Source organism: Sinocyclocheilus anshuiensis, unplaced genomic scaffold (genome assembly GCF_001515605.1).
Source record: "Sinocyclocheilus anshuiensis isolate Anshui unplaced genomic scaffold, SAMN03320099.WGS_v1.1 scaffold446, whole genome shotgun sequence".
NCBI lineage: Eukaryota > Metazoa > Chordata > Actinopteri > Cypriniformes > Cyprinidae > Sinocyclocheilus > Sinocyclocheilus anshuiensis.
The window spans coordinates 2,237,717-2,253,853 of NW_015544247.1; the positions used below are offsets into that span (position 1 = coordinate 2,237,717).

General features: G+C 36.0%; 1 protein-coding gene across 1 annotated transcript in view; it reads right to left on the reverse strand.

The window, feature by feature from the left end:
• Window positions 1–514: 514 nt before the first annotated feature.
• Window positions 515–16,137, reverse strand: part of LOC107697661 (intersectin-2-like) — a 25,561-nt gene continuing 9,938 nt past the window's right edge. Inside the window, exons 15-37 of the mRNA XM_016498462.1 lie at window positions 15,878–16,017; window positions 14,431–14,567; window positions 13,585–14,333; window positions 13,360–13,484; window positions 12,515–12,672; window positions 12,019–12,109; window positions 11,728–11,924; window positions 11,328–11,371; window positions 10,404–10,570; window positions 10,281–10,326; window positions 10,069–10,190; window positions 9,030–9,126; window positions 8,754–8,948; window positions 6,530–6,651; window positions 5,671–5,777; window positions 5,409–5,592; window positions 4,444–4,542; window positions 4,141–4,308; window positions 3,258–3,470; window positions 3,035–3,156; window positions 2,596–2,762; window positions 1,676–1,849; window positions 515–1,532 (exon numbers count right to left, since the gene is read on the reverse strand). Coding sequence (XP_016353948.1) covers window positions 1,375–1,532; window positions 1,676–1,849; window positions 2,596–2,762; window positions 3,035–3,156; window positions 3,258–3,470; window positions 4,141–4,308; window positions 4,444–4,542; window positions 5,409–5,592; window positions 5,671–5,777; window positions 6,530–6,651; window positions 8,754–8,948; window positions 9,030–9,126; window positions 10,069–10,190; window positions 10,281–10,326; window positions 10,404–10,570; window positions 11,328–11,371; window positions 11,728–11,924; window positions 12,019–12,109; window positions 12,515–12,672; window positions 13,360–13,484; window positions 13,585–14,333; window positions 14,431–14,567; window positions 15,878–16,017 — 3,782 coding nt within the window. The 3' untranslated portion in view covers window positions 515–1,374. The remainder of the gene's footprint in view (window positions 1,533–1,675; window positions 1,850–2,595; window positions 2,763–3,034; window positions 3,157–3,257; window positions 3,471–4,140; window positions 4,309–4,443; window positions 4,543–5,408; window positions 5,593–5,670; window positions 5,778–6,529; window positions 6,652–8,753; window positions 8,949–9,029; window positions 9,127–10,068; window positions 10,191–10,280; window positions 10,327–10,403; window positions 10,571–11,327; window positions 11,372–11,727; window positions 11,925–12,018; window positions 12,110–12,514; window positions 12,673–13,359; window positions 13,485–13,584; window positions 14,334–14,430; window positions 14,568–15,877; window positions 16,018–16,137) is intronic.

Consider the following 16,137-nt stretch of genomic DNA (forward strand, 5'->3'; position numbering starts at 1 on the left):
TTTGTGTCAATGAGACAGCCTTCTAATAACTTTGGAAATGGATTCATATTTATACGTAACACATTACCTCAGAAAGTGCTCGAAACGTTTATTAGATATGGTATGCATTCACAACAACAACGTTGCTGAACGCTGTCGCCCTTAACAACCGCCTGACTCGTGAATATTAACAGAGCCCTAATTAATATTCATGACTATTGGCGTATGTATGACCGTATATTACGGACAAAAAATAAATAAACTTGTCCTCTTACAATTAATAAAACATTTCATTTGTAGTAAAGACAATCACCCAGTATACTTTACAGTATTTTAATTTTATTTGCATCTGAATCTGATTTTGTTGCATATTTGTGCTTGGAGGTCTTTCTGACAATACAATATTTTTCAAAACTAATACTTGGCAAAAAGGAAACGAAAACTGGCGAGAGAAAAAGATAAAGAAAAAGGGGTGTAAGGAAAAAACATTTTAAGAACAAAAACATTTTCAGAATATTCAACAAACTTTATTACATTTATATTTAAAACTAAAACAAATAAAACCTAAGAGACAAACTCAGTGACTTGAGTAAACGTTCATACTACTCCAACTCAGCAAAAAATATACAATATTAACACCTTTTCTGAATGCTTTACAGCAATCCAGATATAGTGGGCAGCGTAAAATGTGAAGACAGCCCAAGACGCATAAATTAACATAAATAAAACTCAGTCAAGCACGCGAAATCAAGTGATTAGACCTTTAACCAATCATCTCTGGTTAATCACCTCATTTGTACCTTCCTTCCTACATAAAAACTAGTAAGCTCTGCAAAAAAAGTTCATTCCATGTAACAGGCTAACAAGCTGTTATAAGATTTTATAGAGGATCAACTGGCTGGTGCAAATTAATTATATAATGGTGAAGTTAAATGGAAGAACTGGCAGGTAAGGCAGATGGATAATGAATTAAAAAACAACACCACCTGGTTTAGTGTTGCTGATGAGAATATTCAAGAAAAAGGTTCTCATCAACTTCAGGTCTAGGCAAGTTACGATTATAACAAATATAGCTTTCTGTACAGCAATAAAGACAGAATATAGGTATAGGTATAGGCATAATATAGGTCCTGAGATATCTCTACATCCAGTGGTAAATTATTTAGGCAATAAAACTAACAAAAAAAAAATCCCAAATTCTCCCTTTTCGTTCCCATGTCACTTGGTCAAAAATCAAAACTTGGCAAAGTTGTGAACGTTAACTCTTCTTCCTTATGGTCACACATTCATTAGTACGTTCCATAGTAGCTGAGAACATTTTAAGGCAATCTTGAGACGCTAGTGATGAGAAGCTGTGCTTGAAGTGCAGTCTTGCAGAGACATCCTCTCTCCTCATCATTTGGGGGCTTTGTGGTCAAACAGCTGCAGGTCAAGCCGAACCCAAACCTCTCCAGTGGGAACTTCATGAAGCAGCAGCCTCCTAGTGGACGGACCTTTATTTTCAAGCTCTTTCTTAATAGTGGCTACAGGAACCTCAGTGCGACCTAAGAAGTCTATGGAGGGAGAAAGACAAATAGAGCAATGCCCGTTTTTAGGGAATGTGTAATTATACATGCTAAAATACTAAGATACGGTAGTTCAGTTTAAAATTGAATTATGTAGAAACAGTATTATACTTGCTATTTTTCACACTCACCATCTGGTGAAAATTGCTCCCGCTCAAAAATCGTAATACAGAGGACATCTTGATACAGGTCTTTAATGTGAAACTGACAATTGAAGCTCCACTTGGGGTTGACAGTGTCATTGATGGTTCGGGAAGTGTAGCACTGAGAACCCATGGTCACTTCACAGTATGGATTACTCTTTCCTAAAAAACATTGCACAAGTATTACTACCGTAAATATATCAAAACTTAATTTTTGATTAGTAATGTGTTGCTAAGGACTTCATTTGGATAACTTTAAAGCTAATTTTCTCAGAATTTTGATTATTTTTTTTGCAGCCTCAGATTCCAGATTTTCAAATAGTTGTATCTCAGCCAAATATAGTCCTATCCTAACAAACCATACATCAATGGAAAGCTTATTTATTCAGCTTTCAGATGACGTATTAATTTTTATATACAGTACTGTTCAAAAGTTTGGGTTTAATAATATTTTTTCTTATGCTAATAATACTCTCTTATGATCACCAAGGTTATTGCTCAAAAATTGCAGTAAAACAGTAATATTGTGAAATATTATAATTTAAAATAACTGCTTTCTATTTTAATACATTTTAAAATGTAATTTATTCATGTGGTGGCAAAGCTGAATTTTCAGCAGCCATTATTCCAGTCTTTAGTGTCACATGATCCTTCAGAAATCATTCTAATATTCTGATTTAGTACTCGAGAAACATTTCTTATTATTATCAATGTTCAAAACAAATGTGCTGCTTAATAAAATACTGTAATTCATCTTTTCAGAATTCCTTGACGAATAGAAACTCCAAAACAAAAGCATTTTTAAATAGACATCCGTTGTAACATTATACATTAATTTACTGTCACTTTTGATCAATTTACTGCACCTTGCTGAATAAAATTATTCATGTCACAAAAATATTACTGACCCCAAACCTTTGGATTGTTGTGTATTAGGCGAGTACTCCTATTCAGTGTTCCAAATAATAAATAAATACATAAATAAAACTTACATTGATAAGACTTTTCCCGTTTCTTCTTCTCTGTCTCTATGAATGCTTCTGATGCCGCTTTGATCTTCTGAACCCATGCAGTCCTAGCAGGATTCCAAGGAGATAAAAATTTTGTGTCATAAAATGTTGCTTGAAGCAAAAAGTAAGTGTTTTCCCTAAACATTCATTTGCATTAAAATTCTGTCAATTCCACTTGCAGTGGCATTTCAGCAGCATGAAAAGCGGTTGTTTTTTCTCTACCCATACAGTGTGGCGATAACAACATTCCTTTAAGGGTTCATAAAGCCTCCCATAGTGTCCAGTAAATAGTGGCTTGCTGATAAGACTGATAAAGCGAGCGGTCGCTGAAACAGACCTCTCGTTAATGTTCTCAGTCTTCAGTGTGTACACACGATCTATGTGGGAAATGTGGAAGACGGCCTCGTCGCTGGACGGATCTGACGGAAGCTTCACCAGAACTTCATTGAGGAACACAGGCTAGGAACACAAACATACACAATACCTCAGAGCTTTTTTTCTTTTGTTCAAAGGTTTAACCATAAAGGAACGCTACTCTGTAAAGAGGAGTGGAACCCTACCGTCTTATACATCTTGTACTGGCTGTTGGACTTGGGGCTAAAGAGCTTGTCCGTTCCTGAGGAACTGAACTGCTTGACAGCTTGAGTGAACAGCATAAAGTCGTTGAACAGGAAGATGTATAACTCCTTGTTGCTCTTGGTCTTAAACACCTTCCCGCTGTGCAGCAATATACGAGGACCCAAGCAGTTGGTCAGAGAGTTGAAGGTCAGATTCTAGACAAGTGGCACAATAGAAGAGTAAGAAATCTAATACACAGTACACGGTACATGAAAGTTTAAGCCAAAGTCTTTCAACCAATCAGCCCTCAAATTTTATGGTATCATTCAAAAGTTTAGTCAGTACGATTTTCTGAAAAGAAATTAACACTTTTATTGAGAAAGGATGCATTAAATTGATCAAAGAGATAAAAGATTTTCGAATTTTCTATTCAAAGAATCATGAGCAAATATGTATCACTGTTTCCACACAAATATTAAGCAGCCCCATTGTTTTCAACATTGTTAATAATACAACATTTTTCTTGAACAGCAAATCAGCATATTAGAATGATTTCTGAAGGATCATGTGACACTAAAGACCGGAGTAATGATGCTAAAAATTCAGCTTTGCCATCACAGGAATAAATTACATTTTAAAATGTATTAAACGGAAAACTATTATTTTAAATTGTAAAAATATTTCACAGTATTACTGTTTTTACTTAATTTTTGATCAAATAAATGCAGCATTGATGAGCATAAGAGACTTCTTCAAAAACATCTTCAAAAATCTTACAGACTAGAGAGAACTATTGAATGGTAGTGTACATCTAGACGATAGCTTATGACTGATCTTGTAATGTTCCAAATGTCACATGACTAAATACTGTGCTATTTTTTGTACCTCTGTGATGCCTTCACACTGCACATGGGACTGGATCCATTCCAGCCTGTCAGAGGTCTCCTTCTCCCTGACACCTTCGTTCACCTGAGAGCACAGCAGCTCTGCCTTCTCCAAAGCCTCTCGCAGCTGATTACAGTCCATGTGACTGTCTGGAGTACTTTCCAGGATCTGGACACACAAATACACACAAGTATTGGTTAACATTAACAATGCACTAATCATTTGCATTAATGATCAACATCTAAATTAACAGATATAGAATAATGAAACCGATCTAAAATAAGTTATTTTCACTGTACTCACATTTTTAATATGGAGAGGATAGCGAGTGATCCTTTGCATAGGTTTGAGTAAAAAGCTGGACAAAGGCATTCCTTTACAACGGTAGTCTGTAGCAATTTTCTGAAGAAAAAAAATATTACAATTAACATTACTCCCAAGAAAATATTTAAACCAAAAACTCACATTGATGATGATATAAATTATGTACAATTATAATATTATTTTATTACACTATTAATCATCACTATACATTATTATAATACTTGGGATATATGCACTTTCAAAAATGTATATGCCATACTGAAAGACCATGAACTGCAAAAAAACTAATATTACTTATATTTCATTCAATAAATAAATAAAATCATTAAAATAAATAAACCGAAAATATAGCCTTTCATTTAATAAGATATCAAATAAATCATGAAAAAAAAAAATTAAATTAAAAAAAAAAAGTCAAATATGTAACCCTGGACCACAAAACCAGTCATAAGTAGCAGGGGTATATTTGTGGCAATACATTGCATGGGTCAAAATAATTTTTCTTTTATGCCAAAAATCATTAGGATATTAAGTAAAGATCATGTTCCATGAAGATATTTTGTAAATTTCCTACAGTAAATATATAAAAACGTAATTTTTGATTAGTAATAAGAAGTTGATAAGAACGTCATTTGGACAACTTTAAAGGCGATTTTCCCATTATTTAGATGTTTTTGCACCCTCAGATTCCAGATTTTCAAATAATTGTCTCTCGGCCAAATATAGTACTATCCTAACAAACCATACATCAATGGAAAGCTTATTTATTCAGCTTTCAGATGATGTATAAATCTCATTTTCCAAAAATTGACCCTTATAACTGGTTTTGTGGTCCAGGGTCACATATAACTTTGCATAATTTTGGTTTGGTAAAATTATATAAAGCTTAATGTCTATTTTAACATAAGTCTTTTTAACTGTTTAAGTGATGTATGTGAGGCTACCTTGAGGAAAGTTTTGAAGTCTGGCTCCTGATCGGTTCTCTGTTGCAGCAGCGTGGCACCGTTCAGCTGGCAGCTGCAGAAGCGGATGTAGGCCTGCATGTGTGACAGTTCAGAGGCCAGGATGTCTCCGATCATGTGAACAGGCATGTTCTCTCCCCCGGTCTTTTTCCTTGCTTTCAGTGCCCTGACAATGCACACATCATGCATGATACACTTCACATTGGTAAAAGATAAAAAATATTTGCAAGTTAACCTCACATACTTGAGCATCTTGGAGTTGCACTGGATAAGCTCCCTCCAGTTGACAAATATCATGTTCATTTCAGCCTCAGTGAGACGACCCGATTCAGACATGGGCTTGTAGAAGACCTTAAGAAAGACAACAGGAAAAATATAATTTTATCTTCAAAAAAAAAATAAATTATGTATTATAAAATCTATTTAATTATTACATTAATAATGTTACAAAAGATTTCTATTTCAGATAAATGCTGTTCTTCTGAACTTTCTATTCATCAAAGAAACTTGAAAAAATTCTACTCGGCTGTTTTCAACATAATAATAATAATAATAATAATAATGTTTTTTGAGCAGCAAATAAGAATATTAGAATGATTTCTGAAGGATCATGTGACTGGAGTAATGATGCTAAAAATTCAGCTTTGAAATCACAGGAATAAATTACATTTTAAAATATATTCACTAATTCTATATAATTATTATACTATTTTATTAAACTATTATTAATTATTAGACAATATTATTACACTACTTGGGATATTTGTACTTTCAAAAATTCATACAGAATACTGCAAAAAAGCTTAATATTATTTATATTTATGTAATTAAATAAAATCATTAAAATATATAAACTGAAAATACAAACTTTCATTTAACAACATACTAAATAAATAATGCAAAATATAATAAAGTAAAAAAAAACTTAATTATTTTCATCTTCATTGCTTCATTTTGGATTACTCATCCTGGTTTTGTGGTACCACTAAAACGGTTGGCACCTCTTCTGTAAATTGCTTGTTTTATTCATATTACTAAGTTGATTTGGATAAAACGGTCTGCTAAATAAATAAATGTGAATTAGTTGATCTGTGACTGTGTACCTCAAGGACTAGCTGTAGGTCTTCATTGTATTTCTCCTCTGTCTCAATGAGCTCATGGATGTATCCTTGCCGTTTCTTCTCCTGCGGGCTCATTGAATCCAGAGTGCTCTGGTCAGCACACCCTACAAGAAAACGGTACAGGTGAACTCACCTAGACACTCGAAGCCCATAAACACAACAAAACACACACAGACTGACGGCTGCAGAAGATCCTTCAACAACCTTACTGCAAACACACTCAAGCACACTTAAATGCAGGATAATGTCAGTCGCAGCATGATGATGACACTTCAAACCGCTCCAGCGTCAATCCTTACCTGTTGATGGTCTGTCCGTTTGACCATCCGGGTTGCCTTTAGTGGTGCCTTCATCGTCCACATCCCAGAGCCGTAAAAATAGCAGTTTACCCCCTGAATGATCGCTCATTTTTACGAGCTGTGCTTTGTAAATATGCTCATTTACTGTAATGAACACTGCAAGCATGCAGGATTATTCTGTTTTCACCCATAATACAACAGTACGATAACTATAACTAGATGGCAGTGAAGATTAGCTAGAGGAATACTATCAGTAAGTCACTAGAAATTCATGAATGTGGTGAAATATATGAGACACTACTATCTATTTAAATATGAATATCTATGATCAAACAATTAGATCATTACATGGCTACATTTTACTGTAGATGATAAAAATATTTATGGGCTTTTTTTTCACTTTTTAAAAATGCATATCTGAAAGTGTTTTTTGGCACTGAACTCTTGTTACAAAAATTAAAAAGGAACGACGTTTGTTTTTTTCAAAAGACTTTAATGTCTAGATTTCTTCAAATCAAATAAGTACAAGATCCAAGTATTTGAGATATCTTAGGTATTATTAACAACATCCAATAAAATTACATTAAGGCAAACATTGGTCCACAACTTCACAACTATTTGCATAGTTTCCCATATATTATTAACAAATCTGTTTATACAGAAGCGAGTCATGCACAAACATGGCATATAACGCAATAAATATGTAACAATACCACCTAAGGTGAAAGCATTGTGCTTAAAATAGCATCAGCAGAACTATGTTTGCAAATACACCACAGACAGTAACAAGTTGTCTTTCATTTTTGTTCTTACATTGATTTCAAACTAAAACTACTGAATATAAATCAAATGAAAGCAAAAGAGTGAAAACCATCTACAGATTCAAGGTGAAACTGCCTCCAAAAAGTGACAGTTGTTTGTTCTTTAAAATGTCAAAGTGCCTTCAATAACCAGAGACTAATAATACTAAGATTAAAGTTGCATTATAACCAGCGTATATATGTAAAGTGTATCATTAATGTGATTGCGATGACATACTGAGGCAATTTCACACTTTGTAACATGCCTTAAAATGTAACATCCAAACTGAGGAGCAACAGCTTTACTGTGAAATCTCACCATCCCAAAATGACCGTATAAAAGAAGCTGCCACCTTTAAGAAACTTTAAGCAAACTAAAATGTAAGAAAATACAAAAAAGGAAAACCAGATTCACTAACCCCCTACAAATCAGTTAAGATCAGACCAGATTACCAGTCAACTGAATAAAAAGCCTTGTTTTAGTTTAAAAGAAATAATACTGGTGAGGAAAGATACAGGAGGGTGATTGGGTGAGTAAATGGTGGTTTCAACAGGACCACCTCCACTGTGAGAGGGGGATAGTGGGTCTCTTATGGATGAAGGAAAGGAAAGGTGTTACGTCCCTACAGAGAAGGACACAAATGAAGAACAAAGTCGAAGCGGAAAAGATTGTGTGAGAAATAAACGTGTGGCCAAATATGGAGTTTGAGAAGAGGAAAGGTCTAACATTCGATCAGATACTACATGTACAAGTATAAAAGACTGGAAACACCCTTTCCGTTATAACTGCAAAAATAAAATTAACCATAAAGCACCATAAAATAACACTAAATATCGATTATATTTAAAGCAGGATAAAAATGTTATTATAATAATGTAATGAAATTGTAATACACTCCGTCATAAATACAAATCATTTCTTATAATAAACACCCACATTTAAGGAGCATAGACAGCAACAATTTTTCCTTTAAATAATCTGAAACCAATTTAATTTTCAAAAAAAAAAAAAGAGTAAATTTTATTGTTGCAAACACAACCAAAAACCTGCAAAATGATGAAAAACACAACCAAAATAGACTGGTCTGTTTAAGGGTCTCTACTTACAATGCTGACTGGGGTCAGAATCAGAGGTGGTCATTTTCACATAGTTGGAAGGAATCAAGCCCGTGACCCCATTGAGCTCTCCTTTCCACCAGTCAGGATCGCTTTTGTCCAACACGTTGATAACTTGACTCTTCGAGAAGCTCAGCTCGTCCTCATTCGCGGCGGTGTAGTCGTATATGGCGATGACTTGGCCGACTAGAGTGAGGACAGACAGTGAGAATGAGGAGAGATTCACCAAAAAAAACAACAACCCTGGAAAGCTGTTCTGTTTCTTACCAGCCGCAGACGCAGGTGTAGATTTGCCGCTGTTTGAGCCTAGAAGCTTGACGTGTGAAGCAGGGAACCAGCCCTTCTGACGCTTCTTCCCCCTGGCCTGAAGACACAAACAAAAACTTTTGCAGCTATTTTGAATTTTGTTTTTATCATCAATTATTGTGTGTGCAATTCCAGATATATAACTATTGACAGTAAATTAAAAATCAGCTAATAACTGAAACACACCAATATATCATAACCAATATATCTATTATAAATAATATGGGCCATAAGATGGAACACATGTAAAAAGTATTAAGTAAAATCACTTAAAACTGTGTTTTATTAGTTCCTTGATTAACATAATTGGAGGTAATGGCTCATTTAAAGGATTAGTTCACTTTCAAATTAAAATTTCCTGATAATTTACTCACCCCCATGTCATCCAAGATTTGTACGTCTTTCTTTCTTCAGTAGAAAAGAAATTAAGGTTTTTTATTAAAACATTCCAGGCTTATTCTCCTTATAGTGGACTTCAATGGCTACCAAACGGTTGAAGTCCGCTATAAGGAGAATAATCCTGGAATGTTTTCATCTGCAGCGATGTAGGACGATTTTGAAGTTGGAGGAGAAAATGTGATAGGAGTTTTTCGACATACCCTAACTGTTTTGAACGGGACTGCACAGAGTACGCATGCGCATTGCAGAGCTACACAAGACAAGCGTTTGAGGTTAAAAAGTATATAAATTTTTATTTTTTTTAGAAAATGACCGATAGTTTCACTAGATAAGACCCTTATTCCTCGTCTGGTATCGTATAGAGCCCTTTGAAGCTGCACTGAAACTGTAATTTTGACCTTCAACCGTTTGGTAGCCGTTGAAGTCCGCTATAAGGAGAATAATCCTGGAATGTTTTCATCAAAAACATTAATTTTTTTTCGACTGAAGAAAGAAAGACGTAAACATCTTGGATGACATGGGGGTGAGTAAATTATCAGTAAATTTTAATTTGAAAGTGAACTAATCCTTTAAGGTATTTAAGCATGAACTGCTCACTCACCTGCAGTTCCCCGAGCCACCAGCCGGATGGGTTCTTGGTGAGGATGAGGATGAGCTGTCCTGGGGCTAGATTCAACTGCTCTGCACCTGCAGCTGAGTGCGCAGTGGTCACCTGGGCCACTTCTACAAACAAAATAACACATTATAGGTTAAAATAATTATGATTACTGTGATTTAATTTTGACATATAACTTCATGTTGTTATGTACTTACCTGGTTTCTTTGCAGGTGTTCCAAGTTTACCAGAGAGACTTGATGCCTAACAAGGAGAAAAAACATGTATTATCACAAACCAACAACATGTATAAATGTCTTTAAATACAAAAATAAAATTACATCAGCCTCCTTTGGCTTGACGTAATTGGAGGGGAAGACTCCTGATCTGTCTCCAATGCTGCCTCTCCACCACTCCCCTTCTCTCTCTGATACCAGGATGGTGTCTCCCTCGGTGAAGGTCAGGTCTCCGGGCTCAGGGCTCTCATAAGTGTACAGAGCCACGTATTCTGATGACAGGATCAACATACAAACACGGTTCAGGGTAACACAGATCACAAGGACAATACTGATGTCAAGAGATTAATCTGTGGTGTATGTTCACAAGCATAACAGACACGAAATACAAAGGAAATGAATATACTGTACACACACAGGAAATAAATGTCTGGGTTGCCCTCAAAGAATGTTTAATCACACTAAAGAATCAATGATTAAATAACTAATTACACTACCGTTCAAAGGTTTGGGGTCAGTAAGATTTAAAATAAAAATAAATAAATTCTTTCCCTCAGCAAAGATGCATTTAATTGATCAAAAATGACAAAAAGTAAAAACATTTATAAAGTTACAACAGATTTCTATTTAAAATAAATTATGTTCTTTTGAATATTCCATTCATCAAAGAAAAAAGATTTACCTCAATCAAAGGATTCCCTCAAAAAAATATTAAGCAGCACAACTGATTTTAGCATTTATAATAACAATAAACGTTTCTTGAACAGCAAATGGCATATTAGAATGATTTCTGAAGACTGGAGTAATGGCTGCTGAAAATTCAGCTTCATCGTCGCAGGAATAAATTACTACATTTTGTTTCTTATTACGTAATAGCAAATAATTTTTATGTTGCAGTATCATATGCAGTATTACACCAAAGGTATCTTCTCTTAGATACTAAGGCAAGCTGTTCTTAATCGCAAACTGCTTCAGTGTCTCATAACTGCAAAGTTTCCCAGTGGAAAAACCGAATGTATTTTCTCTTACCTTCATAGCTGGATCCATCTGCTGTATCAGATCCATCAGTGGAACTATGGGGGGAGGGAAATTAAACATTAAAGAAGCACCAAACAAGGTGATTGAATAGTGTTTCAGGAGAAAACGGTTAAATGCCAAATGAATAATGACAACCGCAAACAGAAAAAGTAAAGCAACACAACATCAGAATTAGTCTCTTTGCAGGAACCTCTGCACCTCAGGACACCAGTGAGTTTTAGTATGCAAAGAATCACTTGATTTAGTTTGAAAATACCATTTCACATGAACTTTTTCCACAGACAAAGTACATGTAACACTCACAGCTACACACTCAGTCTATTTTGGTCACAAACACTTCAGTATTGTTATTATTCATATTAAACCACTTCAGCACAATGTTTGTATTTACTCTGCTTGTGCATCACTGGCACTCAGCACTGTAACATAGCTTTTGGGGAACCACCCCTGAACCCTATTAAGCTCTCCAAGCCACCAGTTCTCCTGCTGCTCCAGAACTGTGATCACATCATCTTTGGAGAAGTTGAGATGGTTGTCCTTCTTTGCAGTCCATGAGCACAGAGCTTGAGCTTGCACATTCCCCACCACCTGAAAACATGCAGCAAATGTCATTGCATTTCACCACAAGGAAGTTGTAGCTTACATAAACACTATGCGGTTATTCTCAAGGAATCCTGCATACCTGACCATGGTTGGAGGAGGCGGAGCCTGTGGCATGGGTGGGGGTGAAAGCGGAGTTCAACCGTGATCCACTCGGTCCGTCGCTCAGTTTGCTGGTGAAGAAGGTTTTAGAATATTCCACGTTCTACCATCATGCTCAAGATTCGAAATGAAACCGTGCATCTTTATGAACTATATTCACACAAAGTCTTAACATTGACAGATAATTTTTTCCATTTGTATTTTTTTAAGACTTAATTAGACTTGATGCGAAAAAACTTTTTCGTAATAGTTTATACTTTCAGACTTGGTGTGAACATGTCTTGTACTCAAAATGCATTTTGCTTGTTTCACATGAAAGACATGCAGTTTGTAGCTGTGAATGTTTTCTATAATGGCTCTGTACCCACATGCACTTTGTCTGTGAGTGCAGATTGAGAAAGATTGTACAAATGATTGCACAAGAGATGTAAATGAAGCATTTGAATAGTATGCAGTAGTCAGATTGGAGATCGCACCTGACAGAGATGGAGACCTGTGGCTTTAGGGCTTGTTTGGCCACGAGCGGAGCCTCTGATTTGGCCTGCTTCTCCACATAGCTCTCAGGGAACCAGCCCATCTTCCCCTGCCGACTGCCATACAGCCAACCCTGCTCTCGCTCTGTGCTCTCATCCACCTAAACAAACACAGATCCAGCTGAGTAAACTCTAAATCTGAACCTTACACTGACGAGAGTTTCACAGCTTCACTACATGTTCCCACAATCACTTTTAACATTAAAAAAAAAAAATCCAAATTGCAATTATTTTCAATGCCAATTGTTATTACCGCAACACAGACTTTTTATTGCATTACACAAACACAAAAAAGAAAAAAAAAAAACATACAAAGAAAAATCATTCTGAAATTACAGATAAATATGAGACCAAAACACTTGACCAAACACTTTTTTTTTTGATAAAGTTAACCAACAGTATTTGTTTGAACTATCAATCTTTTATAACAATGTAAATTTCTTTATTGTCACATTTGATCTATTTAATGTGCTAAATAATAGTATTAAACCACATCTACACCGAACGCAACCGTTGTACTGCAACAGCTAGAAGCGTTCTACACTGTGACGCTGCAAATTCATTTGTCCTTTAAATCAGAAGTAGTAAAAGCACTTGGAGTATGTCAGAAATAGAACGTGGCATCAGTTAAAAATATACATATATATAAAAATAAAACTTTTTTGTATATATAAAGGTTTAATTTTCTTCAAAATATAATAAAGAAAAGGCTAAATGTAGCATCTTTTGTCTTCTACATTTTGGGGCAGACGATTGGCAAGTTTTGTGAGATTTGCTCTCAAACTGACCTCAATCAGGTCATCGCTTTCGAAGGAGAGCTCATCATCGTTTCTGGCAGTGAAGGGGTAGAGGGCCTTAAACGTTGTCAGTGCCGCTGATCTCCTGTGCTGCGTGCCAAGAGGATGTCTGCTGCCTGAAATCCCGAGGATACTTTCAATCATTCCAATCATATCAGAGATAACTTAACTAGCCATGCTGGTTGATTTTAAATCTTACAGTACGCTTTTTCTTACCTTTCCTCTCCTCCAGGCCGCGCAGAAGAGCAGCAACAATGTCTGATTTAACAGTGTTCTTCTTGTTCTGTTCATCGTCTCTCAGTCTTATGGCTGCAGCCTCTTCCTCCTGCTGTTTCTTCTTCCTCTCCTCATCCTGTTTCCTTTGCTCCTCCTCTCGACGCCTCCTGTCCCCCTCTTCCTGCTTTTTCCGGTCCTCCTCTTTTCTTTTTCTCTCCTCTTCTAGTCTCTTCCTCTCCTCTGCATCTCTCATGGCAGCCTCCTGTGCACGAAGTCGCCTCCTCTCCTCCTCCTCATGCTCCCTTCTTCTCTCCTCTTCTCGTCTCTCCTCCTCTTTCTTTCTCCGCTTCCTCTCCTCCTCCAATCTTAACTCCTCCTGCCTCTTTCGCTCCTCCTCCAGTTTTCTCCTTTCTTCCTCCAGTTTTCTCCTCTCCTCCTCCAGTTTCCTCTTTTCTTCATCTCGCCGCCTGCGGTCCTCCTCCTCCTCCTGCCTCCGTTTCTCCTCAAGTCTGCGTTTTTCTTGTTCTCTCCTTTCTTCCTCTTCCTCCCTGCGCCTCCTCTCCTCCTCCTCGCGGGCCTTGTGCTCTCGTTCCGCTTGTTCTCTAGCAGCCTGTAAACGAGCTTGTCTCTCCCTCTCCTCCTCCTCACGAAGTTTGGCTTCTCTTTCCTCCTGTATTATCCTCTGTTTCTCCTCCTCTTCACACCGCAGTTTCTCCTGCCATTGCTGCTCCTTCTCCAGTTTGATGCGTCTGTATAGTGAAATAATTTTTGCTTGTGAAATCCTGAATTCTTTTGAAGTTCCATGTGAGTGTAAGTGTTCTATAGGGGAGAAAAAAAAAAACTTACTTCTGCTCTTCCTCTTCTCTCCTCTTCTTTTCCAGTTCCTCCTGCTTGCGTTTCTTTAGCTCTCTGATTTTTTCTTCCTTAACGGCGCGTAGTTTTTCCAAAGCAGGCTGTTGCGTCCTCTGGCTCTCTCGGAGATCCTAATTAACAAACCAAAAGATTATGACACACTGAACTCAACTGTAACAGAGTCCCAAAACAACCCAATTTACATTCTTAACACCGATACCTGATTTTTAGCTTAACTAAAATTACAAATAAAAAAAAATAAAAAAAATGAATTTAGACCATAAGGTAATGCTTTTAGCAAATTTGCACACATCTGACTCCATTCTGGTATGCAATGCATAATTTTCCACATTCCAAATCCATTTAGACTATTTTCTCCTCATCGAATATCCTTTTTCAATCAGAAGGACATCACAATAAAAGGATTCATGCTGACTTGTAATCCAGAATGCACTCTAAACAGTGCTGTCTTAGTTAACTATAAAAAAAATTAAACACAAACTAATAAAAATGACAAAAACACACAACAAAATGAATAAAACTTAAAAATGAAAATTAAAACTAACACTAAAAATAAATACTAATTTAAAATATTAATAAAAACAATATAGTAGTCTACCAATGATGCTAAAATAACACTGCTCCTAACTGACACTTTTTTAAATAAATATTGCTAGGCCTATTGTGCACAATTCACGTGTGAAACTTTTCGAATAATAATTAAAAATTTAAACTGAAATGACTTCCAATGTAAACAAGATAGGATAGACAGGAAATATTATAAATCACTAATACAGTATCACATAACATGTTTATATTCAATCCCACCCTAAATTATCTCCCACTGAAATATTGTTTCACTTAGAAATGAGTCACATTATGGAAGTTAAATGCATTGTGAATGGAATTTTATTCTGCCTTTAATCCATCCCTGATAATATGTGCAGGAAAGAACCTTTGGTAATGATCTAAAGGTGAAGCTGCTACAGTAAGAGTGAGCAGGAAAAGGGAAAAAAAGAGACCTTCAAAAGGAAGAAGAGATTGCCGAGGCAACTCAGTAAAGAGAGCAGGCCTTTAAGCATGCAGTCATCCATTTCCTCAAACTGCAGCGAAAGCCAGGGAGAGACAGACAAGTAGACAGACAGACAGAAAAGCTCTACAGCTAGTGATAAAGACACAGGGACAAAAGCATAGGGGTTACTCGCATTAGTGTCATCAGAAGCAGTCTATATGCTGTTAGCACTGATCGGTTAAGAAAGATTTGTTACAGAAATGCTAAATAGCTGGGGACTAAAATATTTTCACTCAAGTTAAAATGTCTTCTGTCAATCAGCATCTTGTAAAGTGCAACTAGTCTAGCTAAACATGCAGCTCAGTTTGTGCTGCTCTGAATGGTTTGCATGTATTTATTAGTCATGGCTGAGTGATATTAATGGCTTACCTGGATTTCTTTCTTATACTGATCTATATCTGCTAATTTAACTGCAGTTTCCTTCTCCAAAGCATTAAGCTGTTCTTTAAGCTTTCGACAGGTAAGATCCTTGTCTTCTACATTCCTCTGTAAAGTTTTCACTGTTGCAGCTGCATCAGGAAAAAAACAAACAAACAAACATACAAATTGTTGGTGCGCTCACAATTACAGGGAACAAAGTTTATTATTATTATTTTACAATTCAACATCATTCATGCTTAAGTTTTTTT